This window comes from Hyla sarda, chromosome 5 (assembly GCF_029499605.1).
Source record: "Hyla sarda isolate aHylSar1 chromosome 5, aHylSar1.hap1, whole genome shotgun sequence".
Taxonomy (NCBI): Eukaryota; Metazoa; Chordata; class Amphibia; order Anura; family Hylidae; genus Hyla; species Hyla sarda.
Window position 1 is genome coordinate 383,199,036 of NC_079193.1, and position 27,950 is coordinate 383,226,985.

The following is a 27,950-nucleotide window of genomic DNA, read 5'->3' on the forward strand; positions in this document are numbered from 1 at the left end:
GCAGAATAGAGAAGCACTACATCTCCCAGAAAGCAGTGTAGAGAAGCACTACATCTCCCAAGGTGCAGTAAAGAGAAGCACTACATCTCCCAGAAAGCAGTATAGAGAAGCACTACATCTCCCAGGGTGCAGTATAAAGAAGCACTACATCTCCCAGAATGCAGTATAGAGAAGTGCCATGGAGAAAAAAAGAAGAAATATCGGCACTCACCAGTGTGGCTGTGAAGTCTTCTATATTGAGACATACTCACGATAGGGGTACAGAAGAGAGGGGTGGTGGGGGGACAAGTGGTGGCGACCGAGCTCCTGTTTCACACGCCTAGCATGCTTCGTCCGGCCATCAGCAGTTTAGAGAAGCACTACATCTCCCATGATGTAGTATAGAGAAGCACTACATCTCCCAGAAAGCAGTATAGAGATGAACTACATCTCCCAGAATGCAGTATAGAGAAGCACTACAACTCCCAGAAAGCAGTATAGAGAAGCATTACATCTCGCATAATTCAGTATAAAGAAGCACTACATCACCCAGAAAGCAGTATAGAGAAGCAATACATCTCCCATGATGCAGTATAGAGAAGTAATACAACTCCCAGAAAGCAGTATAGAGAAGCACTACATCTCCCAGGGTGCAGTATAGAGAAGCACTACATCTCCCATGATGAAGTATAGAGAAGCACTACGTCTCCCAGAAAGCAGTATAGAGAAGCACTACATCTCCTAGAAAGCAGTATAGAGAAGCACTACATCTCCCAGAAAGCAGTATAGAGAAGCAAAACATCTCCCAGAAAGCAGTATAGAGAAGCACTACATCTCCCAGAAAGCAGTATAGAGAAGCACTACATCTCCCATGATACAGTATAGAGAAGCACTACATGTCCCAGAAAGCAGTATAGAGAAGCACTACATCTCCCAGAAAGCAGTATAGAGAAACACTACATCGCCCAGGGGGCAGTATAGAGAAGCACTACATCTCCCAGGATGCAGTATAGAGAAGCACTACATTTCCCAGGGTGCAGTATAAATAAGCACTACATCTCCCAGAAAGCAGTATAGAGAAGCACTACATCCCCAAGGGTACAGTATAGAGAAGCACTACATCTCCCAGAAAGTAGTATAAAGAAGCACTGAATCTCCCAGAATACAGTATAGAAAAGCACTACAACTCCCAGAAAGCAGTATAGAGAATCACTACATCTCCCAGAAAGCAGTATAGAGAAGCAATACATCTCCCATGATGCAGTATAGAGAAGTAATACAACTCCCAGAAAGCAGTATAGAGAAGCACTACATCTCCCAGGGTGCAGTATAGAGAAGCACTACATCTCCCATGATGAAGTATAGAGAAGCACTACGTCTCCCAGAAAGCAGTATAGAGAAGCACTACATCTCCTAGAAAGCAGTATAGAGAAGCACTACATCTCCCAGAAAGCAGTATAGAGAAGCACTACATCTCCCATAAAGCAGTATAGAGAAGCACTACATCTCCCAGAGAGCAGTATAAAGAAGCACTAAATCTTCCAAAAAGCAGTACAGAGAAGCACTACCCCTCCCAGGGCGCAGTATAGAGAAGAACTACATCTCCCAGAAAGCAGTATAGAGAAGCACTACATCTCCCAGAGAGCAGTATAAAGAAGCACTACATCTCTCAAAAAGCAGTATAGAGAAGCACTACATCTTCCAAAAAGCAGTATAAAGAAGCACTACATCTCCCAAAAAGCAGTATAGAAAAGCACTACCCCTCCCAGGGCGCAGTATAGAGAAGCACTACATCTCCCAGAAACCAATATAAATAAGCACTACATCTCCCAGAAAGCAGTATAGAGAAGTACTACATCTCCCTGGGTCCAGTATAGAGAAGCACTACATCTCCCAGAAAGCAGTATAGAGAAGCACTACATCTCACATGATGCAGTATAGAGAAGCACTACATCTCCCATGATGCAGTATAAAGAAGCACTACGTCTCTCAGGAAGCAGTATAGAGAAGCACTACATCTCCCAGAAAGCAGAATAGAGAATCACTACATCTCCCAGAAAGCAGTATAGAGAAGCACGACATCTCCCAGGGTGCAGTATAGAGAAGCACTACATCTCCCAGAAAGCATTATAGAGAAGGACTACATCTCCCAGGGTACAGTATAGAGAAGCACTACATCTCCCAGAAAGCAGTATAGAGAAGCACTACATCTCCCAGAAAGCAGTATAGAGAAGCACTACATCTCCCAGAAAGCAGTATAGAGAAGCACTAAATCTCCCAGAAAGCTGTATAGAGAAGCACTACAACTCACAGAAAGCAGTATAGAGAAGCACTACATCTCCGAGGGGGCAGTATAGAGAAGCACTACAACTCCCAGAAAGCATTATAGAGAAGCACTAAATCTCCCAGGGTGCAGTATAGATAAGCACTACATCTCCCAGGGTGCAGTATAGAGGAGCACTACATCTCCCAGAAAGCAGTATAGAGAAGCACTACATCTCCCAGAAAGCAGTATAGAGAAGCACTACATCTCCCAGGGTGCAATATAGAGAAGCACTACATCTCCCAGAAACCAATATAAATAAGCACTACATCTCCCAGAGAGCAGAATAGAGAAGCATTATATCTCCCAGAGTGCAGTATAGAGAAGCACTACATCTCCCAGAAAGCAGTATAGAGAAGCACTACATGTCCCATAATGCAGTATAAAGAAGCACTACATCTCCCAGAAAGCAGTATAGAGAAGCACTACATCTCCCATGATGCAATATAGAGAAGCACTACATCTCCCATGATGCAGTATAGATAAGCAATACATCTCCCATGATGCAGTATAGAGAAGCACTACAACTCCCAGAAAGCATTATAGAGAAGCACTACATCTCCCAGGGTGCAGTATAGAGAAGCACTACAACCCCCAGAGAGCAGTATAGAGAAGCACTACATCTCACAGGGTGCAGTATAGAGAAGCACTACATGTCCCATAATGCAGTATAAAGAAGCACTACATCTCCCAGAATGCAGTATAAAGAAGCACTACATCTCCCAGAATGCAGTATAGAGACGCACTACATCACCCAGAAAGCAGTATAGAGAAGCACTACATCTCCCAGGGTGCAGTACAGAGAAGCACTACATGTCCCATAATGCAGCATAAAGAAGCACTACATCTCCCAGAATGCAGTATAGAGAAGCACTACATCACCCAGAAGGCAGTATAGAGAAGCACTACATCACCCAGAAAGCAGTATAGAGAAGCACTACATCTCCCAGAAAGCAGTATAGAAAAGCACTACATCACCCAGAATGCAGTATAGAGAAACACTATATCTCCCTGAAAGCAGTATAGAGAAGTACTACATCTCCCAGAAAGCAGTATAGAGAAGCACTACATCTCCCAGGGTGCAGTATAGAGAAGCACTACATCTCCCAGGGTGCAGTATAGAGAAGCACTACATCTCCCAGGGTGCAGTATAGAGAAGCACTACATCTCCCAGAAAGCAGTATAGAGAAGCACTACATCTCCCAGATTGCAGTATAGAGAAGCACTACAACTCCCAGAAAGCAGTATAGAGAAGCACTACATCTCCCATGATGCAGTATAGAGAAGCACTACATCTCCCATGATGCAGTATAGAGAAGCACTACATCTCCCAGAATGCAGTATAGAGAATCACGACATCTCCCAGAAAGCAGTATAGAGAAGCACTACATCTCCCAGGGGGCAGTATAGAGAAGCACTAAATCTCCCATGATGCAGTATAGAGAAGCACTACATCACTCAGAAAGCAGTATAGAGAAGCACTACATCTCCCAGAAAGCAGTATAGAAAAGCACTACATCACCCAGAATGCAGTATAGAGAAACACTACATCTCCCTGAAAGCAGTATAGAGAAGTACTACATCTCCCAGAAAGCAGTATAGAGAAGCACTACATCTCCCAGGGTGCAGTATAGAGAAGCACTACATCTCCCAGGGTGCAGTATAGAGAAGCACTACATCTCCCAGGGTGCAGTATAGAGAAGCACTACATCTCCCAGAAAGCAGTATAGAGAAGCACTACATCTCCCAGAATGCAGTATAGAGAAGCACTACAACTCCCAGAAAGCAGTATAGAGAAGCACTACATCTCCCATGATGCAGTATAGAGAAGCACTACATCTCCCAGAATGCAGTATAGAGAATCACGACATCTCCCAGAAAGCAGTATAGAGAAGCACTACATCTCCCAGGGGGCAGTATAGAGAAGCACTACATCTCCCAGGGTGCAGTATAGAGAAGCACTACATCTCCCAGAAAGCAGTATAGAGAAGCACTACATCTCCCAGAATGCAGTATAGAGAAGCACTACAACTCCCAGAAAGCAGTATAGAGAAGCACTACATCTCCCATGATGCAGTATAGAGAAGCACTACATCTCCCAGAATGCAGTATAGAGAATCACGACATCTCCCAGAAAGCAGTATAGAGAAGCACTACATCTCCCAGGGGGCAGTATAGAGAAGCACTAAATCTCCCATGATGCAGTATAGAGAAGCACTACATCCTGCAGGGTGCAGTATAGAGAAGCACTACATCTCCCATGATGCCGTATAAAGAAGCACCATATCTCCCAAGGTGCAGTAAAAAGAAGCACTACATCTCCCAGGGTGCATTATAGAGAAGCACTACGTCTCCCAGAATGCAGTATAGAGAAGCACTACATCTCCCATGATACAGGATAGAGAAGCACTACATCTCCCAGGGTGCAGTACAGAGACGCACTACATCTCCCAGGGTGCAGTATAGAGAAGCACTACCTCTCCCATGATGCAGTATAGAGAAGCACTACATCTTCCAGAAAGCAGTATAGAGAAGCACTACATCTCCCAGAACGCAGTATAGAGAAGCACTACAACTCCCAGAAAGCAGTATAGAGAAGCACTACATCTCCCAGAAAGCAGTGTAGAGAAGCACTACATCTCCCAGAAAGCAGTATAGAGAAGCACTTCATCTCCCAGAAAGCAGTGTAGAGAAGCACTACATCTCCCAATGTGCAGTAAAGAGAAGCACTACATCTCCCATGATGCAGTATAGAGAAGCACTACATCTCCCAGAGAGCAGTATAGAGAAGCACTACATCTCCCAGAAAGCAGTATAGAGAAGCACTACATCTCCCAGGGTGCAGTATAGAGAAGCACTACATCTCCCAGAATGCAGTATAGAGAAGTGTCCATGGAGAAAAAAGAAGAAATATCGGCACTCACCAGTGTGGCTGTGAAGTCTTCTTTATTGAGACATACTCACGATAGGGGTACAGAAGAGAGGGGTGGTGGGGGGACAAGTGGTGGCGACCGAGCTCCTGTTTCACACGCCTAGCGTGCTTCGTCCGGCCATCAGCAGTTTAGAGAAGCACTACATCTCCCATGATGCAGTATAGAGAAGCACTACATCTCCCAGAAAGCAGTATAGAGATGAACTACATCTCCCAGAATGCAGTATAGAGAAGCACTACAACTCCCAGAAAGCAGTAAAGAGAAGCACTACCTCTCCCAGAAGGCATTATAGAGAAGCACTACATCTCCCATGATGCAGTATAGAGAAGTACTACATCTCCCAGAAAGCAGTATAGAGAAGCACTACATTTCCCAGGGTGCAGTATAGAGAAGCACTACATCTCCCATGATGCAGTATAGAGAAGCACTACATCTCCTAGAAAGCAGTATAGAGAAGCACTACATCTCCCAGAAAGCAGTATAGAGAAGCACTACATCTCCCAGAAAGCAGTATAGAGAAGCACTACATCTCCCAGAAAGCAGTATAGAGAAGCACAACATTTCCCAGAAAGCAGTATAGAGAAGCACTACATCTCCCAGAAAGCAGTATAGAGAAACACTACATCGCCCAGTGGGCAGTATAGAGAAGCACTACATCTCCCAGAAAGTAGTATAAAGAAGCACTACATCTTCCAGAATACAGTATAGAAAAGCACTACAACTCCCAGAAAGCAGTATAGAGAACTACTACATCTCCCAGAAAGAAGTATAGAGAAGCACTACATCTCCCAGGGAGCAGTATAGAGAAGCAATACATCTCCCATGATACAGTATAGAGAAGCACTACATCTCCCAGAAAGCAGTATAGAGAAGCACTACATCTCCCAGAAAGCAGTATAGAGAAGCACTACATCTCCCAAGATGCAGTATAGAGAATCATTACATCTCCCATAGAGCTGTATAAAGAAGCACTACATTTCCCAGAAAACAGTACAGAGAAGAACTACATCTCCCAGAAAGCAGTATAGAGAAGCACTACATATCCCAGAGAGCAGCATAAAGAAGCACTACATCTCCCAAAAAGCAGTAGAGAGAAGCACTACCCCTCCCAGGGCGCAGTATAGAGAAGCACTACATCTCCCAGAAAGCAGTATAGAGAAGCACTACATCTCCCAGAAAGCAGAATAGAGAAGCACTACATCTCCCAGGGTGGAATATAGAGAAGCACTACATCTCCCAGAAAGCAGTATAGAGAAGCACTACATCTCACAGAAAGCAGTATAGAGAAGCACTACATCTCCCAGAAAGCAGAATAGAGAAGCACTACATCTCCCAGGGTGGAATATAGAGAAGCACTACATCTCCCAGAAAGCAGTATAGAGAAGCACTACATCTCCCAGAAAGCAGTATAGAGAAGCACTCCATCTCCCAGAGTGCAGTATAGAGAAGCACTACATCTCCCAGAAAGCAGTATAGAGAAGCACTACATCTCCCATGATGCAGTATAAAGAAGCACTGCGTCTCTCAGAAAGCAGTATAGAGAAGCACTACATTTCCCAGGATGCAGTATAGAAAAGCACTACAACTTCCAGAAAGCAGTATAGAGAATCACTACATCTCCCAGAAAGCAGTATAGAGAAGCACTACATCTCCCAGAAAGCAGTATATAGAAGCACAACATCTCCCAGAAAGCAGTAAAGAGAAGCACTACATCTCCCAGAAAGCAGTATAGAGAAGCACAACATTTCCCAGAAAGCAGTATAGAGAAGCACTACATCTCCCAGAAAGCAGTATAGAGAAACACTACATTGCCCAGGGGGCAGTATAGAGAAGCACTACATCTCCCAGAAAGTAGTATAAAGAAGCACTACATCTTCCAGAATACAGTATAGAAAAGCACTACAACTCCCAGAAAGCAGTACAGAGAATTACTACATCTCCCAGAAAGAAGTATAGAGAAGCACTACATCCCCCAGGGAGCAGTATAGAGAAGCAATACATCTCCCATGATACAGTATAGAGAAGCACTACATCTCCCAGAAAGCAGTATAGAGAAGCACTACATCTCCCAGAAAGCAGTATGGAGAAGCACTACATCTCCCAAGATGCAGTATACAGAATCACTACATCTCCCATAGAGCTGTATAAAGAAGCACTACATTTCCCAGAAAGCAGTACAGAGAAGAACTACATCTCCCAGAAAGCAGTATAGAAAAGCACTACATATCCCAGAGAGCAGTATAAAGAAGCACTACATCTCCCAAAAAGCAGTAGAGAGAAGCACTACCTCTCCCAGGGCGCAGTATAGAGAAGCACTACATCTCCCAGAAAGCAGTATAGAGAAGCACTACATCTCCCAGAAAGCAGAATAGAGAAGCACTACATCTCCCAGGGTGGAATATAGAGAAGCACTACATCTCCCAGAAAGCAGTATAGAGAAGCACTACATCTCCCAGAGTGCAGTATAGAGAAGCACTACATCTCCCAGAAAGCAGTATAGAGAAGCACTACATCTCCCATGATGCAGTATAAAGAAGCACTGCGTCTCTCAGAAAGCAGTATAGAGAAGCACTACATCTCCCATGATGCAGTATAGAGAAGCACTACAACTTCCAGAAAGCAGTATAGAGAATCACTACATCTCCCAGAAAGCAGTATAGAGAATCACTACATCTCCCAGAAAGCAGTATAGAGAATCACTACATCTCTCAGAAAGCAGTATAGAGAAGCACTACATCTCCCAGAAAGCAGTATAGAGAAGTACTACATCTCCCAGAAAGCAGTATAGATAAGCACTACATCTCCCAGGGGGCAGTATAGAGAAGCACTACATCTCCCAGAAAGCAGTATAGAGAAGCACTACATCTCCCAGAAAGCAGTATAGAGAAGTACTACATCTCCCAGAAAGCAGTATAGATAAGCACTACATCTCCCAGGGGGCAGTATAGAGAAGCACTACATCTCCCAGAAAGCAGTATAGAGAAGCACTACATCTCCCAGAAAGCAGTATAGAGAAGCACTACATCTCCCAGAAAGCAGTATAGATAAGCACTAAATCTCCCAGAAAGCTGTATAGAGAAGCACTACAAATCCCAGAAAGCAGTATAGAGAAGCACTACTTCTCCGAGGGGGCAGTATAGAGAAGCACTACAAATTCCAGAAAGCATTATAAAGAAGCACTAAATCTCCCAGGGTGCAGTATAGAGAAGCACTACATCTCCCAGAATGCAGTATAGAGAAGCACTACATCTCCCAGAAAGCAGTTTAGAGAAGCACTACATCTCCCAGAAAGCAGTATAGAGAAGCACTACATCTCCCAGAAAGCAGTATGGAGAAGCACTACATCTCGCAGAAAGCAGTATAGAGAAGCACTACATCTCCCAGAAAGCAGTATAGAGAAGCACTACATCTCCCAGAAAGTAGTGTAGAGAAGCACTACATCTCCCAGAAAGCTGTATAGAGAAGCACTACATCTCGCAGAAAGCAGTATAGAGAAGCACTACAACTCCCAGAATGCAGTATAGAGAAGCACTACATTTCCCAGAAAGCAGTATAAAGAAGCACTACATCTCCCAGAAAGCAGTATAGAGAAGCACTACATCTCCCAGAAAGCTGTATAGAGAAGCACAACATCTCCCAGGGTGCAGTATAGAGAAGCACTACATCTCCGAGGGGGCAGTATAGAGAAGCACTACAACTTCCAGAAAGCATTATAGAGAAGCACTAAATCTCCCAGGGTGCAGTATAGAGAAGCACTACATCTCCCAGAATGCAGTATAAAGAAGCACTACAAGTCCCAGAAAGCAGTATAGAGAAGCACTACATCTCCCAGAAAGCAGTATAGAGAAGCACTACATCTCCCAGAAAGCAGTATAGAGAAGCACTACATCTCCCAGAAAGTAGTGTAGAGAAGCACTACATCTCCCAGAAAGCTGTATAGAGAAGCACTACATCTCCCAGAAAGCAGTATAGAGAAGCACTACAACTCCCAGAATGCAGTATAGAGAAGCACTACATTTCCCAGAAAGCAGTATAAAGAAGCACTACATCTCCCAGAAAGCAGTATAGAGAAGCACTACATCTCCCAGAAAGCTGTATAGAGAAGCACTACATCTCCCAGAAAGCAGTATAGAGAAGCACTACATCTCCCAGAATGCAGTATAGAGAAGCACTACATCTCCCAGAAAGCAGTATAGAGAAGCACTACAACTCCCAGAATGCAGTATAGAGAAGCACTACATTTCCCAAAAAGCAGTATAAAGAAGCACTACATCTCCCAGAAAGCAGTATAGAGAAGCACTACATCTCCCAGAAAGCAGAATAGAGAAGCACTACATCTCCCAGAAAGCAGTATAGAGAAGCACTACATCTCCCAGAAAGCAGTATAGAGAAGCACTACATCTCCAAGAAAGCAGTATAGAGAAGCACTACATCTCCCAGAAAGCAGTATAGAGAAGCACTACATCTCCCAGAATGCAGTATAGAGAAGCACTACATCTCCCAGAAAGCAGTATATAGAAGCACTACAACTCCCAGAATGCAGTATAGAGAAGCACTACATTTCCCAGAAAGCAGTATAAAGAAGCACTACATCTCCCAGAAAGCAGTATAGAGAAGCACTACATCTCCCAGAAAGCAGTATAGAGAAGCACTACATCTCCCAGAAAGCAGTATAGAGAAGCACTACATCTCCCAGAAAGCAGTATAGAGAAGCACTACATCTCCCAGAATGCAGTATAGAGAAGCACGACATCTCCCAGAGTGCAGTATAGAGAAGCACTACATCTATTAGGATGCAATATAGAGAAGCACTACATCTCCCAGAAAGCAGTATAGAGAAGCACTACATCTCCCAGAAAGCAGTATAGAGAAGCACTACATCTCCCAGAAAGCAGTATAGAGAAGCACTACATCTCCCAGAAAGCAGTATAGAGAAGCAATACATCTCCCAGAAAGCAGTACAGCAAAGTGCACCAGGTGCACCAGTCCTCTGATCTATTTGTGGGGGGGGGGGGGGGTGTCTGGCAGCTTTTCCATCACATTCTCAAAGTCTCTTGTAGTCACTGTCGATCTTCCTCTTGTTTTCCAGTCGATATCCGAGAGATGAAAGAGATTCGACCCGGGAAGAATTCACGAGATTTCGAGAGGTATCCAGAAGACGCCCGAAAGGTGGACGCCTCCCTCTGCTTCATCATCCTGTACGGGGCCGACTTCAGGCTGAAGACCATCAGTGTAGCCGGTGAGGGGGCGGCCCGGTGTTATATATAATGGATCCTATATATTCTATACCAATAGGGGGCGGCCTGGTGTTATATATAATGGATCCTATATATTCTATACTAATAGGCGGCGGCCTGGTGTTATATATAATGGATCCTATATATTCTATACTAATAGGGGGCGGCCTGGTGTTATATATAATGGATCCTATATATTCTATACTAATAGGGGGCGGCCTGGTGTTATATATAATGGATCCTATATATTCTATACTAATAGGGGGCGGCCTGGTGTTATATGTAATGGATCCTATATATTCTATACTAATAGGGGGCGGCCTGGTGTTATATGTAATGGATCCTATATATTCTATACTAATAGGGGGCGGCCTGGTGTAATATATAATGGATCCTATATATTCTATACTAATAGGGGGCGGCCTGGTGTTATATGTAATGGATCCTATATATTCTATACTAATAGGGGGCGGCCTGGTGTTATATGTAATGGATCCTATATATTCTATACTAATAGGGGGCGGCCTGGTGTTATATATAATGGATCCTATATATTCTATACTAATAGGGGGCGGCCTGGTGTTATATGTAATGGATCCTATATATTCTATACTAATAGGGGGCGGCCTGGTGTTATATATAATGGATCCTATATATTCTATACTAATAGGGGGCGGCCTGGTGTTATATGTAATGGATCCTATATATTCTATACTAATAGGCGGCGGCCTGGTGTTATATGTCATGGATCCTATATATTCTATACTAATAGGGGGCGGCCTGGTGTTATATATAATGGATCCTATATATTCTATACTAATAGGGGGCGGCCTGGTGTTATATGTAATGGATCCTATATATTCTATACTAATAGGGGGCGGCCTGGTGTAATATATAATGGATCCTATATATTCTATACTAATAGGGGGCGGCCTGGTGTTATATGTAATGGATCCTATATATTCTATACTAATAGGGGGCGGCCTGGTGTAATATATAATGGATCCTATATATTCTATACTAATAGGGGGCGGCCTGGTGTTATATGTAATGGATCCTATATATTCTATACTAATAGGGGGCGGCCTGGTGTAATATATAATGGATCCTATATATTCTATACCAATAGGGGGCGGCCTGGTGTTATATGTAATGGATCCTATATATTCTATACTAATAGGGGGCGGCCTGGTGTTATATGTCATGGATCCTATATATTCTATACTAATAGGGGGCGGCCTGGTGTTATATGTCATGGATCCTATATATTCTATACCAATAGGGGGCGGCCTGGTGTTATATATAATGGATCCTATATATTCTATACCAAAAGGGGGCGGCCTGGTGTAATATATAATGGATCCTATATATTCTATACTAATAGGGGGTGGCCTGGTTTTATATGTCATGGATCCTATATATTCTATACTAATAGGGGGCGGCCTGGTGTAATATATAATGGATCCTATATATTCTATACTAATAGGGGGCGGCCTGGTGTTATATGTAATGGATCCTATATATTCCATACTAATAGGGGGCGGCCTGGTGTTATATATAATGGATCCTATATATTCTATACTAATAGGGGGCGGCCTGGTGTTATATGTAATGGATCCTATATATTCTATACTAATAGGGGGCGGCCTGGTGTTATATGTAATGGATCCTATATATTCCATACTAATAGGGGGCGGCCTGGTGTTATATATAATGGATCCTATATATTCTATACTAATAGGGGGCGGCCTGGTGTTATATGTAATGGATCCTATATATTCTATACTAATAGGGGGCCCTGGTGTTATATGTAATGGATCCTATATATTCTATACCAATAGGGGGCGGCCTGGTGTTATATGTAATGGATCCTATATATTCTATACTAATAGGGGGCGGCCCGGTGTTATATGTAATGGATCCTATATATTCTATACTAATAGGGGGCGGCCTGGTGTTATATGTAATGGATCCTATATATTCTATACTAATAGGGGGCGGCCTGGTGTTATATGTAATGGATCCTATATATTCTATACTAATAGGGGGCGGCCTGGTGTTATATATAATGGACCCTATATATTCTATACTAATAGGGGGCGGCCTGGTGTTATATATAATGGTCCTATATATTCTATACCAATAGGGGGCGGCCTGGTGTTATATGTAATGGATCCTATATATTCTATACTAATAGGGGGCGGCCTGGTGTTATATGTAATGGATCCTATATATTCTATACTAATAGGGGGCGGCCTGGCGTTATATGTATTGGATCCTATATATTCTATACTAATAGGGGGCGGCCTGGTGTTATGTGTCATGGATCCTATATATTCTATAATAATAGGGGGCGGCCTGGTGTTATATATAATGGATCCTATATATTCTATACTAATAGGGGGCGGCCTGGTGTTATATGTAATGGATCCTATATATTCTATACTAATAGGGGGCGGCCTGGTGTTATATGTAATGGATCCTATATATTCTATACTAATAGGGGGCGGCCTGGTGTTATATGTCATGGATCATATATATTCTATACTAATAGGGGGCGGCCTGGTGTAATATATAATCGATCCTATATATTCCATACTAATAGGGGGCGGCCTGGTGTTATATGTAATGGATCCTATATATTCTATACTAATAGGGGGCGGCCTGGTGTTATATATAATGGATCCTATATATTCTATACTAATAGGGGGCGGCCTGGTGTTATATGTCATGGATCCTATATATTCTATACTAATAGGGGGCGGCCTGGTGTTATATATAATGGATCCTATATATTCTATAATAATAGGGGGCGGCCTGGTGTTATATGTAATGGATCCTATATATACTATACTAATAGGGGGCGGCCTGGTGTTATATATAATGGATCCTATATATTCTATACTAATAGGGGGCGGCCTGGTGTTATATGTATTGGTCCTATATATTCTATACTAATAGGGGGCGGCCCGGTGTTATATGTAATGGATCCTATATATTCTATACTAATAGGGGGCGGCCTGGTGTTATATGTAATGGATCCTATATATTCTATACTAATAGGGGGCGGCCTGGTGTTATATATAATGGATCCTATATATTCTATACTAATAGGGGGCGGCCTGGTGTTATATGTAATGGATCCTATATATTCTATACTAATAGGGGGCGGCCTGGTGTTATATGTAATGGATCCTATATATTCTATACTAATAGGGGGCGGCCTGGTGTTATATATAATGGATCCTATATATTCTATACTAATAGGGGGCGGCCTGGTGTTATATATAATGGATCCTATATATTCTATACTAATAGGGGGCGGCATGGTGTTATATGTAATGGATCCTATATATTCTATAATAATAGGGGGCGGCCCGTTGTTATATGTAATTGATCCTATATATTCTATACCAATAGGGGGCGGCCTGGTGTTATATATAATGGATCCTATATATTCTATACTAATAGGGGGCGGCCTGGTGTTATATGTAATGGATCCTATATATTCTATACTAATAGGGGGCGGCCTGGTGTTATATGTAATGGATCCTATATATTCTATACTAATAGGGGGCGGCCTGGTGTTATATGTAATGGATCCTATATATTCTATAATAATAGGGGGCGGCCTGGTGTTATATGTAATGGATCCTATATATTCTATACTAATAGGGGGCGGCCTGGTGTTATATGTAATGGATCCTATATATTCTATACCAATAGGGGGCGGCCTGGTGTTTTATATAATGGATCCTATATATTCCATACTAATAGGGGGCGGCCTGGTGTTATATGTATTGGTCCTATATATTCTATACTAATAGGGGGCGGCCTGGTGTAATATATAATGGATCCTATATATTCCATACTAATAGGGGGCGGCCTGGTGTTATATGTAATGGATCCTATATATTCTATACTAATAGGGGGCGGCCTGGTGTTATATGTCATGGATCCTATATATTCTATACCAATAGGGGGCGGCCTGGTGTTATATATAATGGATCCTATATATTCTATACTAATAGGGGGCCGCCTGGTGTTATATGTAATGGATCCTATATATTCTATACTAATAGGGGGCGGCCTGGTGTTATATGTAATGGATCCTATATATTCTATACTAATAGGGGGCGGCCTGGTGTTATATGTAATGGATCCTATATATTCTATACTAATAGGGGGCGGCCTGGTGTTATATATAATGGATCCTATATATTCTATACTAATAGGGGGCGGCCTGGTGTTATATTTAATGGTCCTATATATTCTATACCAATAGGGGGCGGCCTGGTGTTATATATAATGGAGCCTATATATTCTATACTAATAGGGGGCGGCCTGGTGTTATATGTAATGGATCCTATATATTCTATACTAATAGGGGGCGGCCTGGTGTTATATGTAATGGATCCTATATATTCCATACTAATAGGGGGCGGCCTGGTGTTATATATAATGGATCCTATATATTCTATACTAATAGGGGGCGGCATGGTGTTATATGTAATGGATCCTATATATTCTATACTAATAGGGGGCGGCCTGGTGTTATATGTAATGGATCCTATATATTCCATACTAATAGGGGGCGGCCTGGTGTTATATATAATGGATCCTATATATTCTATACTAATAGGGGGCCCTGGTGTTATATGTCATGGATCCTATATATTCTATACTAATAGGGGGCGGCCTGGTGTAATATATAATGGATCCTATATATTCTATACTAATAGGGGGCGGCCTGGTGTTATATGTAATGGATCCTATATATTCTATACTAATAGGGGGCTGCCTGGTGTTATATGTAATGGATCCTATATATTCTATACTAATAGGGGGCGGCCTGGTGTTATATGTCATGGATCCTATATATTCTATACTAATAGGGGGCGGCCTGGTGTTATATGTCATGGATCCTATATATTCTATACTAATAGGGGGCGGCCTGGTGTTATATGTAATGGATCCTATATATTCTATACCAATAGGGGGCGGCCTGGTGTTATATGTAATGGATCCTATATATTCTATACTAATAGGGGGCGGCCTGGTGTTATATATAATGGATTCTATATATTCTATACTAATAGGGGGCGGCCTGGTGTTATATATAATGGATTCTATATATTCTATAATAATAGGGGGCGGCTTGGTGTTATATGTAATGGATCCTATATATTCTATACCAATAGGGGGCGGCCTGGTGTTATATATAATGGATCCTATATATTCTATAATAATAGGGGGCGGCATGGTGTTATATGTAATGGATCCTATATATTCTATACTAATAGGGGGCGGCCTGGTGTTATATATAATGGATCCTATATATTCTATACTAATAGGGGGCGGCCTGGTGTTATATGTAATGGATCCTATATATTCTATACTAATAGGGGGCGGCCTGGTGTTATATGTAATGGATTCTATATATTCTATAATAATAGGGGGCGGCCTGGTGTTATATGTAATGGATCCTATATATTCTATACTAATAGGGGGCGGCCTGGTGTTATATGTAATGGATCCTATATATTCTATACCAATAGGGGGCGGCCTGGTGTTATATATAATGGATCCTATATATTCTATACTAATAGGGGGCGGCCTGGTGTTATATGTATTGGTCCTATATATTCTATACTAATAGGGGGCGGCCTGGTGTAATATATAATCGATCCTATATATTCTATACCAATAGGGGGCGGCCTGGTGTTATATATAATGGATCCTATATATTCTATAATAATAGGGGGCGGCCTGGTGTTATATGTAATGGATCCTATATATTCTATACTAATAGGGGGCGGCCTGGTGTTATATGTAATGGATCCTATATATTCTATACTAATAGGGGGCGGCCTGGTGTTATATGTAATGGATCCTATATATTCTATACTAATAGGGGGCCCTGGTGTTATATGTAATGGATCCTATATATTCTATACTAATAGGGGGCGGCCTGGTGTTACATATAATGGATCCTATATATTCTATACTAATAGGGGGCGGCCTGGTGTTATATGTCATGGATCCTATATATTCTATACTAATAGGGGGCCCTGGTGTTATATGTAATGGATCCTATATATTCTATACTAATAGGGGGCGGCCTGGTGTTATATGTAATGGATCCTATATATTCTATACTAATAGGGGGCGACCTGGTGTTATATATAATGGTCCTATATATTCTATACCAATAGGGGGCGGCCTGGTGTTATATATAATGGATCCTATATATTCCATACTAATAGGGGGCGGCCTGGTGTTATATGTAATGGATCCTATATATTCTATACTAATAGGGGGCCCTGGTGTTATATATAATGGATCCTATATATTCTATACCAATAGGGGGCGGCCTGGTGTTATATGTAATGGATCCTATATATTCTATACTAATAGGGGGCAGCCTGGTGTTATATGTAATGGATCCTATATATTCTATACTAATAGGGGGCGGCCTGGTGTTATATATAATGGATCCTATATATTCTATACTAATAGGGGGCGGCCTGGTGTTACATATAATGGATCCTATATATTCTATAATAATAGGGGGCGGCCTGGTGTTATATGTCATGGATCCTATATATTCTATACTAATAGGGGGCGGCCTGGTGTACTATATAATCGATCCTATATATTCTATACTAATAGGGGGCGGCCTGGTGTTACATATAATGGATCCTATATATTCTATAATAATAGGGGGCGGCCTGGTGTTATATGTAATGGATCCTATATATTCTATACTAATAGGGGGCGGCCTGGTGTTATATATAATGGATCCTATATATTCTATACTAATAGGGGGCGGCCTGGTGTTATATATAATGGATCCTATATATTCTATACTAATAGGGGGCGGCCTGGTGTTATATATAATGGATCCTATATATTCTATACTAATAGGGGGCGGCCTGGTGTTATATATAATGGATCCTATATATTCTATACTAATAGGGGGCGGCCTGGTGTTATATGTAATGGATCCTATATATTCTATACTAATAGGGGGCGGCCTGGTGTTATATATAATGGATCCTATATATTCTATACTAATAGGGGGCAGCCTGGTGTTATATGTAATGGATCCTATATATTCTATACTAATAGGGGGCGGCCTGGTGTTATATGTCATGGATCCTATATATTCTATACTAATAGGGGGCGGCCTGGTGTATTATATAATCGATCCTATATATTCCATACTAATAGGGGGCGGCCTGGTGTTATATGTAATGGATCCTAAATATTCTATACTAATAGGGGGCGGCCTGGTGTTATATATAATGGATCCTATATATTCTATACTAATAGGGGGCGGCCTGGTGTTATATGTAATGGATCCTAAATATTCTATACTAATAGGGGGCGGCCTGGTGTTATATATAATGGATCCTATATATTCTATACTAATAGGGGGCGGCCTGGTGTTATATATAATGGATCCTATATATTCTATACTAATAGGGGGCGGCCTGGTGTTATATGTAATGGATCCTAAATATTCTATACTAATAGGGGGCGGCCTGGTGTTATATATAATGGATCCTATATATTCTATACTAATAGGGGGCGGCCTGGTGTTATATATAATGGATCCTATATATTCTATACTAATAGGGGGCGGCCTGGTGTTATATGTAATGGATCCTATATATTCTATACTAATAGGGGGCGGCCTGGTGTTATATATAATGGATCCTATATATTCTATACTAATAGGGGGCGGCCTGGTGTTATATGTCATGGATCCTATATATTCTATACTAATAGGGGGCGGCCTGGTGTTATATATAATGGATCCTATATATTCTATACTAATAGGGGGCGGCCTGGTGTTATATGTAATGGATCCTATATATTCTATACTAATAGGGGGCGGCCTGGTGTTATATGTAATGGATCCTATATATTCTATACCAATAGGGGGCGGCCTGGTGTTATATGTAATGGATCCTATATATTCTATACTAATAGGGGGCGGCCTGGTGTTATATATAATGGATCCTATATATTCTATACTAATAGGGGGCGGCCTGGTGTTATATATAATGGTCCTATATATTCTATACCAATAGGGGGCGGCCTGGTGTTATATATAATGGATCCTATATATTCTATAATAATAGGGGGCGGCCCGGTGTTATATATAATGGATCCTATATATTCTATACCAATAGGGGGCGGCCTGGTGTTATATATAATGGATCCTATATATTCTATACTAATAGGGGGCGGCCTGGTGTTATATATAATGGTCCTATATATTCTATACCAATAGGGGGCGGCCTGGTGTTATATATAATGGATCCTATATATTCTATAATAATAGGGGGCGGCCTGGTGTTATATATAATGGATCCTATATATTCTATAATAATAGGGGGCGGCCTGGTGTTATATATAATGGATCCTATATATTCTATACTAATAGGGGGCGGCATGGTGTTATATATAATGGATCCTATATATTCTATACTAATAGGGGGCGGCCTGGTGTTATATGTAATGGATCCTATATATTCTATACTAATAGGGGGCGGCCTGGTGTTATATGTAATGGATCCTATATATTCTATACTAATAGGGGGCGGCCTGGTGTTATATATAATGGTCCTATATATTCTATACCAATAGGGGGCGGCCTGGTGTTATATTTAATGGATCCTATATATTCTATACTAATAGGGGGCGGCCTGGTGTTATATGTAATGGATCCTATATATTCTATACTAATAGGGGGCGGCCTGGTGTTATATGTAATGGATCCTATATATTCCATACTAATAGGGGGCGGCCTGGTGTTATATATAATGGATCCTATATATTCTATACTAATAGGGGGCGGCCCGGTGTTATATGTAATGGATCCTATATATTCTATACTAATAGGGGGCGGCCCGGTGTTATATGTCATGGATCCTATATATTCTATACTAATAGGGGGCGGCCTGGTGTATTATATAATCGATCCTATATATTCTATACTAATAGGGGGCGGCCTGGTGTTATATGTAATGGATCCTATATATTCTATACTAATAGGGGCGGCCTGGTGTTATATGTAATGGATCCTATATATTCTATACTAATAGGGGGCGGCCTGGTGTTATATGTAATGGATCCTATATATTCTATACCAATAGGGGGCGGCCTGGTGTTATATGTAATGGATCCTATATATTCTATACTAATAGGGGGCGGCCTGGTGTTATATGTAATGGATCCTATATATTCTATACTAATAGGGGGCGGCCTGGTGTTATATGTAATGGATCCTATATATTCTATACTAATAGGGGGCGGCCTGGTGTTATATGTAATGGATCCTATATATTCTATACTAATAGGGGGCGGCCTGGTGTTATATGTAATGGATCCTATATATTCTATACTAATAGGGGGCGGCCTGGTGTTATATGTCATGGATCCTATATATTCTATAATAATAGGGGGCGGCCTGGTGTTATATGTAATGGATCCTATATATTCTATACTAATAGGGGGCGGCCTGGTGTTATATGTAATGGATCCTATATATTCTATACTAATAGGGGGCGGCCTGGTGTTATATGTAATGGATCCTATATATTCTATACCAATAGGGGGCGGCCTGGTGTTATATGTAATGGATCCTATATATTCTATACCAATAGGGGGCGGCCTGGTGTTATATGTAATGGATCCTATATATTCTATACTAATAGGGGGCGGCCTGGTGTTATATGTAATGGATCCTATATATTCTATACTAATAGGGGGCGGCCTGGTGTTATATATAATGGATCCTATATATTCTATACTAATAGGGGGCGGCCTGGTGTAATATATAATGGATCCTATATATTCTATACTAATAGGGGGCGGCCTGATGTTATATGTAATGGATCCTATATATTCTATACTAATAGGGGGCGGCCTGGTGTTATATGTCATGGATCCTATATATTCTATAATAATAGGGGGCGGCCTGGTGTTATATGTAATGGATCCTATATATTCTATACTAATAGGAGGCGGCCTGGTGTTATATATAATGGATCCTATATATTCTATACTAATAGGGGGCGGCCTGGTGTTATATATAATGGATCCTATATATTCTATACCAATAGGGGGCGGCCTGGTGTTATATATAATGTATCCTATATATTCTATACTAATAGGGGGCGGCCTGGTGTTATATATAATGGATCCTATATATTCTATAATAATAGGGGGCGGCCTGGTGTAATATATAATGGATCCTATATATCCTATACTAATAGGGGGCGGCCTGGTGTTATATGTAATGGATCCTATATATTCTATACTAATAGGGGGCGGCCTGGTGTTATATGTAATGGATCCTATATATTCTATACTAATAGGGGGCGGCCTGGTGTTATATGTAATGGATCCTATATATTCTATACTAATAGGGGGCGGCCTGGTGTTATATGTAATGGATCCTATATATTCTATACTAATAGGGGGCGGCCTGGTGTTATATGTAATGGATCCTATATATTCTATACTAATAGGGGGCGGCCTGGTGTTATATGTAATGGATCCTATATATTCTATACTAATAGGGGGCGGCCTGGTGTTATATGTAATGGATCCTATATATACTATCCTAATAGGGGGCGGCCTGGTGTTATATGTCATGGTCCTATATATTCTATACCAATAGGGGGCGGCCTGGTGTTATATATAATGGACCCTAGATATTCTATACCAATAGGGGGCGGCCTGGTGTTATATGTCATGGATCCTATATATTCTATACTAATAGGGGGCCGCCTGGTGTTATATGTCGTGGATCCTATATATTCTATACTAATAGGGGGCGGCCTGGTGTTATGTGTCATGGATCCTATATATTCTATAATAATAGGGGGGCGGCCTGGTGTTATATGTAATGGATCCTATATATTCTATACTAATAGGGGGCGGCCTGGTGTTATGTGTCATGGATCCTATATATTCTATACTAATAGGGGGCGGCCCGGTGTTATATGTCAAAGAGTCCTATATATTCCCTAATTATGGGGGGGGGGGGGGGGCAGTTTGAATGTTTCTGCTAAAAAGACAAACAAAGAGAGACCGGCTGCCAGTCTGTTATATTATAGGCCACAGTAACCTATACAGGACGCTCCCCAATCCTAGAGAGACTTATTATTGGGGGGGATTGAAGAGAACAATAGATTGTATCCACCTGTCCTACAGTCACCTCTCCCCTCCTGACATGGCTGATAACAGAGAACAATAGATATATTCACCTGTCCTACAGTCACCTCTCCCCTCCTGACATGGCTGATAACAGAGAACAATAGATTATATTCACCTGTTCTACAGTCACCTCTCCTCTCCTGACATGGCTGATAACAGAGAACAATAGATTATATTCACCTGTCCTACAGTCACCTCTCCCCTCCTGACATGACTAATAACAGAGAACAATAGATATATTCACCTGTCCTACAGTCACCTCTCCCCTCCTGACATGGCTGATAACAGAGAACAATAGATTATATTAACCTGTCCTACAGTCACCTCTCCCCTCCTGATATGGCTGATAACAGAGAACAATAGATTATATTCACCTGTCCTACAGTCACCTCTCCTCTCCTGACATGGCTGATAACAGAGAACAATAGATATATTCACCTGTCCTACAGTCACCTCTCCTCTCCTGACATGGCTGATAACAGAGAACAATAGATATAGTCACCTGTCCTACAGTCACCTCTCCTCTCCTGACATGGCTGATAACAGAGAACAATAGATATATTCACCTGTTCTACAGTCACCTCTCCCCTCCTGACATGGCTGATACCAGAGAACAATAGATATATTCACCTGTCCTACAGTCACCTCTCCCCTCCTGATATGGCTGATAACAGAGAACAATAGATATAGTCACCTGTCCTACAGTCACCTCTCCTCTCCTGACATGACTGATAACAGAGAACAATAGATATATTCACCTGTCCTACAGTCACATCTCCCCTCCTGATATGGCTGATAACAGAGAACAATAGATTATATTCACCTGTCCTACAGTCACCTCTCCTCTCCTGACATGGCTTATAACAGAGAACAATAGATTATATTCACCTGTCCTACAGTCACCTCTCCTCTCCTGATATGGCTGATAACAGAGAACAATAGATATATTCACCTGTCCTACAGTCACCTCTCCCCTCCTGACATGGCTGATAACAGAGAACAATAGATATATTCACCTGTCCTACAGTCACCTCTCTCCTCCTGACATGGCTGATAACAGAGAACAATAGATATATTCACCTGTCCTACAGTCACCTCTCTCCTCCTGACATGGCTGATAACAGAGAACAATAGATATATTCACCTGTCCTACAGTCACCTCTCCTCTCCTGACATGGCTGATAACAGAGAACAATAGATTATATTCACCTGTCCTACAGTCACCTCTCCCCTCCTGACATGACTGATAACAGAGAACAATAGATTGTATTCACCTGTCCTACAGTCACCTCTCCCCTCCTGACATGGCTGATAACAGAGAACAATAGATATATTCACCTGTCCTACAGTCACCTCTCCCTACTGGTGATAACAGGGAGCAATAGACTTTCAACACTAGTCAGTGACCGCTCCATCATCATCTGGATGTGTAGCTGGCAGGGACTATAAATAGGTTCTGTTTTTGTGTCCAGGTTCCGGGAGATGACACCAGAGGGGGCGCTGGCCTCACACAGATACTAAATAAAGGCCTCCTAACTATATGTTATAACACAAAGTGCACAGTGTCTGTGACCTCACTGCACCGCGCCCGGCTCTGCTTCATTCCGCTCTGGACACAGGATCCTGCTGATTGTATCTGAAGTCTTCACTACTGCAGGATCGGGGAGAGCGTGCAGGGCGTCCGGGGCACAGTCCCTAAATCTTATGGGGATTCGGTCACCCTCAGCTCTGGGACAACAAATTATTTATTTAATTCTTAATTTTTTTTTCTTTTACTTATTTTTTATTATTTATTTTATTTATAATTTTTTTAAATTAAAATATTTATTATGATTCTTCTTTTATACAAAAAAATGAAACTCCTAAGAAAGCATAATCCACATAAACCCCATTATTTAATTTTTATGAAATTAGAAAAAAAAGAACAACAATATCATAATTTACACTGTGTATAGAATTATATGCACTGGAGGGAGGGGCTTGTTCCTGGAACCGCCCCTGAGGAGTCTTCACAATTTGGAATCAGCACTTGGGACTGCATTGTACATATAAGAGGGGGCAAATATAAAGATGGGGCCCCTGCTGGCACTGGTTGCTGACACCATAGGAGGTGGATATAGGGGCAGCTCTATAGATCCTGCAGAGCGCCCCCTATATGTAGTCTGTACACTGACCTTTTCTGTCTCCGCAGCGTTCAGTGAGGAGGAGGTGACGCTCTGGATCAGCGGTTTGTCCTGGGCCCTCACAGACACCCTGAAGTCACCCGGGCCCCTACAGGTGGAGAGGTAAGGATGATCCTATAACCTGAGCACCAACCTTCTGCGGGGTCATAGAATAGGAATGTAGAGCTGTGTGCTCCCCTGGCATTGTATCACACACAATAGGATTAGATACAGCAGCTCAGCAGAAAGTATCATTCACTATATTGCTTAGATACACTGACCAAGCACACAATATCACACAAAAGGGTGGGATACAGAGGCCTCAGCAGGCAGTATCCCACATGATTGGATTAGATACAGAGGCCTCAGCAGGCAGTATCCCACATGATTGGATTAGACACAGAGGCCTCAGCAGGGAGTATCACACATGATTGGATTAGATACAGAGGCCTCAGCAGGCAGTATCACACATGATTGGATTAGATACAGAGGTCTCAGCAGGCAGTATCACACATGATTGGATTAGATACAGAGGCCTCAGCAGGCAGTATCACACATGATTGGATTAGATACAGAGGTCTCAGCAGGCAGTATCACACATGATTGGATTAGATACAGAGGCCTCAGCAGGCAGTATCACTCATATGTTTGTTCAGTCCTATTATATGGGGGGTGAGGTCGCCCTTACAGTCCTATTATATGAGGGGGTGAGGTTGCCCTTACAGTCCTATTATATGGAGGTGAGGTCGCCCTTACAGTCCTATTATATGGGGGGGGGGGGGTTGAGGTCGCCCTTACAGTCCTATTATATTGGGGGGGGGGGGGGGGGTGAGGTTGCCCTTACAGTCCTATTATATTGGGGGGGGGGTGAGGTTGCCCTTACAGTCCTATTATATGGGGGGTGAGGTTGCCCTTACATTCCTATTATGTGGGGGTGAGGTCGCCCTTACAGTCCTATTATACGGGGGTGAGGTCCCCCTTACAGTCCTATTATATGGGGGGGCGAGGTCGCCCTTACAGTCCTATTATATGGGGGGGGGGTGAGGTCGCCCTTACAGTCCTATTATATGGGGGGGGGAGGTCGCCCTTACAGTCCTATTATATTGGGGGGGGGGGGGTGAGGTCGCCCTTACAGTCCTATTATATGGGGGGGTGAGGTCACCCTTACAGTCCTATTTTATGGGAGGTGAGGTCGCCCTTACAGTCCTATTATATGGGGGGGTGAGGTCACCCTTACAGTCCTATTTTATTGGGGGGGTGAGGTCGCCCTTACAGTCCTATTATATGGGGGGAGGGTGAGGTCGCCCTTACAGTCCTATTATATGGGGGGGGGGGTTGAGGTCGCCCTTACAGTCCTATTATATGGGGGGGTGAGGTCGCCCTTACAGTCCTATTATATTGGGGGGGGGGGGGTGAGGTCACCCTTACAGTCCTATTATATGGGAGGTGAGGTCGCCCTTACAGTCCTATTATATTGGGGGGGGGGGTGAGGTCTCCCTTACAGTCCTATTATATGGGGGTGAGGTCGCCCTTACAGTCCTATTATAGGGGGGGGGTCACCCTTACAGTCCTATTATATGGGGGGGTGCGGTCGCCCTTACAGTCCTATTATATGAGGGGGTGAGGTTGCCCTTACAGTCCTATTATATGGGGGGGGGGGAGATCGCCCTTACAGTCCTATTATATGAGGGGGTGAGGTCGCCCTTACAGTCCTATTATATGGGGGTGAGGTCGCCCTTACAGTCCTATTATATGGAGGTGAGGTCGCCCTTACAGTCCTATTATATGGGGGGGTTGAGGTCGCCCTTACAGTCCTATTATATTGGGGGGGGGGGGGGGTGAGGTTGCCCTTACAGTCCTATTATATGGGGGTGAGGTCGCCCTTACATTCCTATTATGTGGGAGTGAGGTCGCCCTTACAGTCCTATTATACGGGGTTGAGGTCCCCCTTACAGTCCTATTATATGGGGGGGGCGAGGTCGCCCTTACAGTCCTATTATATGGGGGGGGGGTGAGGTCGCCCTTACAGTCCTATTATATGGGGGGGGGGGGGGGAGGTCGCCCTTACAGTCCTATTATATTGGGGGGGGGGGGTGAGGTCGCCCTTACAGTCCTATTATATGGGGGGGTGAGGTCACCCTTACAGTCCTATTATATGGGAGGTGAGGTCGCCCTTACAGTCCTATTATATGGGGGGGTGAGGTCACCCTTACAGTCCTATTTTATTGGGGGGGTGAGGTCGCCCTTACAGTCCTATTATATGGGGGGGGGGGGGGGTTGAGGTTGCCCTTACAGTCCTATTATATGGGGGGGTGAGGTCACCCTTACAGTCCTATTTTATTGGGGGGGGGTGAGGTCGCCCTTACAGTCCTATTATATGGGAGGTGAGGTCGCCCTTACAGTCCTATTATATTGGGGGGGGGGGTGAGGTCACCCTTACAGTCCTATTATATGGGAGGTGAGGTCGCCCTTACAGTCCTATTATATTGGGGGGGGGGTGAGGTCTCCCTTACAGTCCTATTATATGGGGGTGAGGTCGCCCTTACAGTCCTATTATAGGGGGGGGGTCGCCCTTACAGTCCTATTATATGAGGGGGTGAGGTTGCCCTTACAGTCCTATTATATGGGGGGGGGGGAGATCGCCCTTACAGTCCTATTATATGAGGGGGTGAGGTCGCCCTTACAGTCCTATTATATGAGGGGGTGAGGTTGCCCTTACAGTCCTATTATATGGGGGGTGAGGTTGCCCTTACAGTCCTATTATATGGGGGGTGAGGTCGCCCTTACAGTCCTATTATATGGGGGGTGCGGTCGCCCTTACAGTCTTATTATATTAGGGGGTGAGGTTGCCCTTACAGTCCTATTATATGGGGGGGGAGATCGCCCTTACAGTCCTATTATATGAGGGGGTGAGGTCGCCCTTACAGTCCTATTATATGGGGGGTGAGGTCGCCCTTACAATCCTATTATATGGGGGGGTGCGGTCGCCCTTACAGTCCTATTATATGGGGGGGGGGAGATCGCCCTTACAGTCCTATTATATGAGGGGGTGAGGTCGCCCTTACAGTCCTATTATATGGGGGGTGAGGTTGCCCTTACAGTCCTATTATATGGGGGGTGAGGTCGCCCTTACAGTCCTATTATATGGGGGGGTGCGGTCGCCCTTACAGTCCTATTATATGAGGGGGTGAGGTCGCCCTTACAGTCCTATTATATGGGGGGTGAGGTCGCCCTTACAGTCCTATTATATGGGGGGGGGAGATCGCCCTTACAGTCCTATTATATGAGGGGGTGAGGTCGCCCTTACAGTCCTATTATATGAGGGGGTGAGGTCGCCCTTACAGTCCTTTTATATGGGGGGGTGCGGTCGCCCTTACAGTCCTATTATATGAGGGGGTGAGGTCGCCCTTACAGTCCTATTATATGAGGGGGTGAGGTTGCCCTTACAGTCCTATTATATGGGGGGGGGGGGTGAGATCGCCCTTAAAGTCCTATTATATTGGGGGGGGGGGTGAGGTCGCCCTTACAGTCCTATTATATTGGGGGGGGGGGGGGTGAAGTCGCCCTTACAGTCCTATTATATGGGGGTGAGTTTGCCCTTACAGTCCTATTATATGGGGGGTGAGGTCGCCCTTACAGTCCTATTATATTGGGGGGGGGGGGTGAGGTCGCCCTTACAGTCCTATTATATGGGGGTGAGTTTGCCCCTACAGTCCTATTATATGGGGGGGGGGTGAGGTCGCCCTTACAGTCCTATTATATGGGGGGGGGGAGGTAGCCCTTACAGTCCTATTATATTGGGGGGGGGTGAGGTCGCCCTTACAGTCCTATTATATGGGGGGTGAGGTTGCCCTTACAGTCCTATTATATGAGGGGGGGGGTGAGGTCGCCCTTACAGTCCTATTATATGAGGGGGGGGGGGTGAGGTTGCCCTTACAGTCCTATTACATGGGGGGTGAGGTCGCCCTTGCAGTCCCACCTTCTGCACCCATTACACTCAGAGACCCGTGAAATTCCAGTTTTGGTTACGTCCTCTGTGTCAGACAAATATTTGCTCTCGGACGCTCCGCAGCAAACACTG

General features: G+C 43.3%; 1 protein-coding gene across 2 annotated transcripts in view; it reads left to right on the forward strand.

The window, feature by feature from the left end:
- Nucleotides 1–27,950, forward strand: part of LOC130274495 (1-phosphatidylinositol 4,5-bisphosphate phosphodiesterase gamma-1-like) — a 166,953-nt gene that overhangs the window by 39,287 nt on the left and 99,716 nt on the right. For both annotated transcript variants that reach the window (XM_056522901.1, XM_056522900.1), the window contains exons 2-3: nucleotides 10,325–10,474; nucleotides 23,899–23,992. In XM_056522901.1, coding sequence (XP_056378876.1) covers nucleotides 10,325–10,474; nucleotides 23,899–23,992 — 244 coding nt within the window. The remainder of the gene's footprint in view (nucleotides 1–10,324; nucleotides 10,475–23,898; nucleotides 23,993–27,950) is intronic.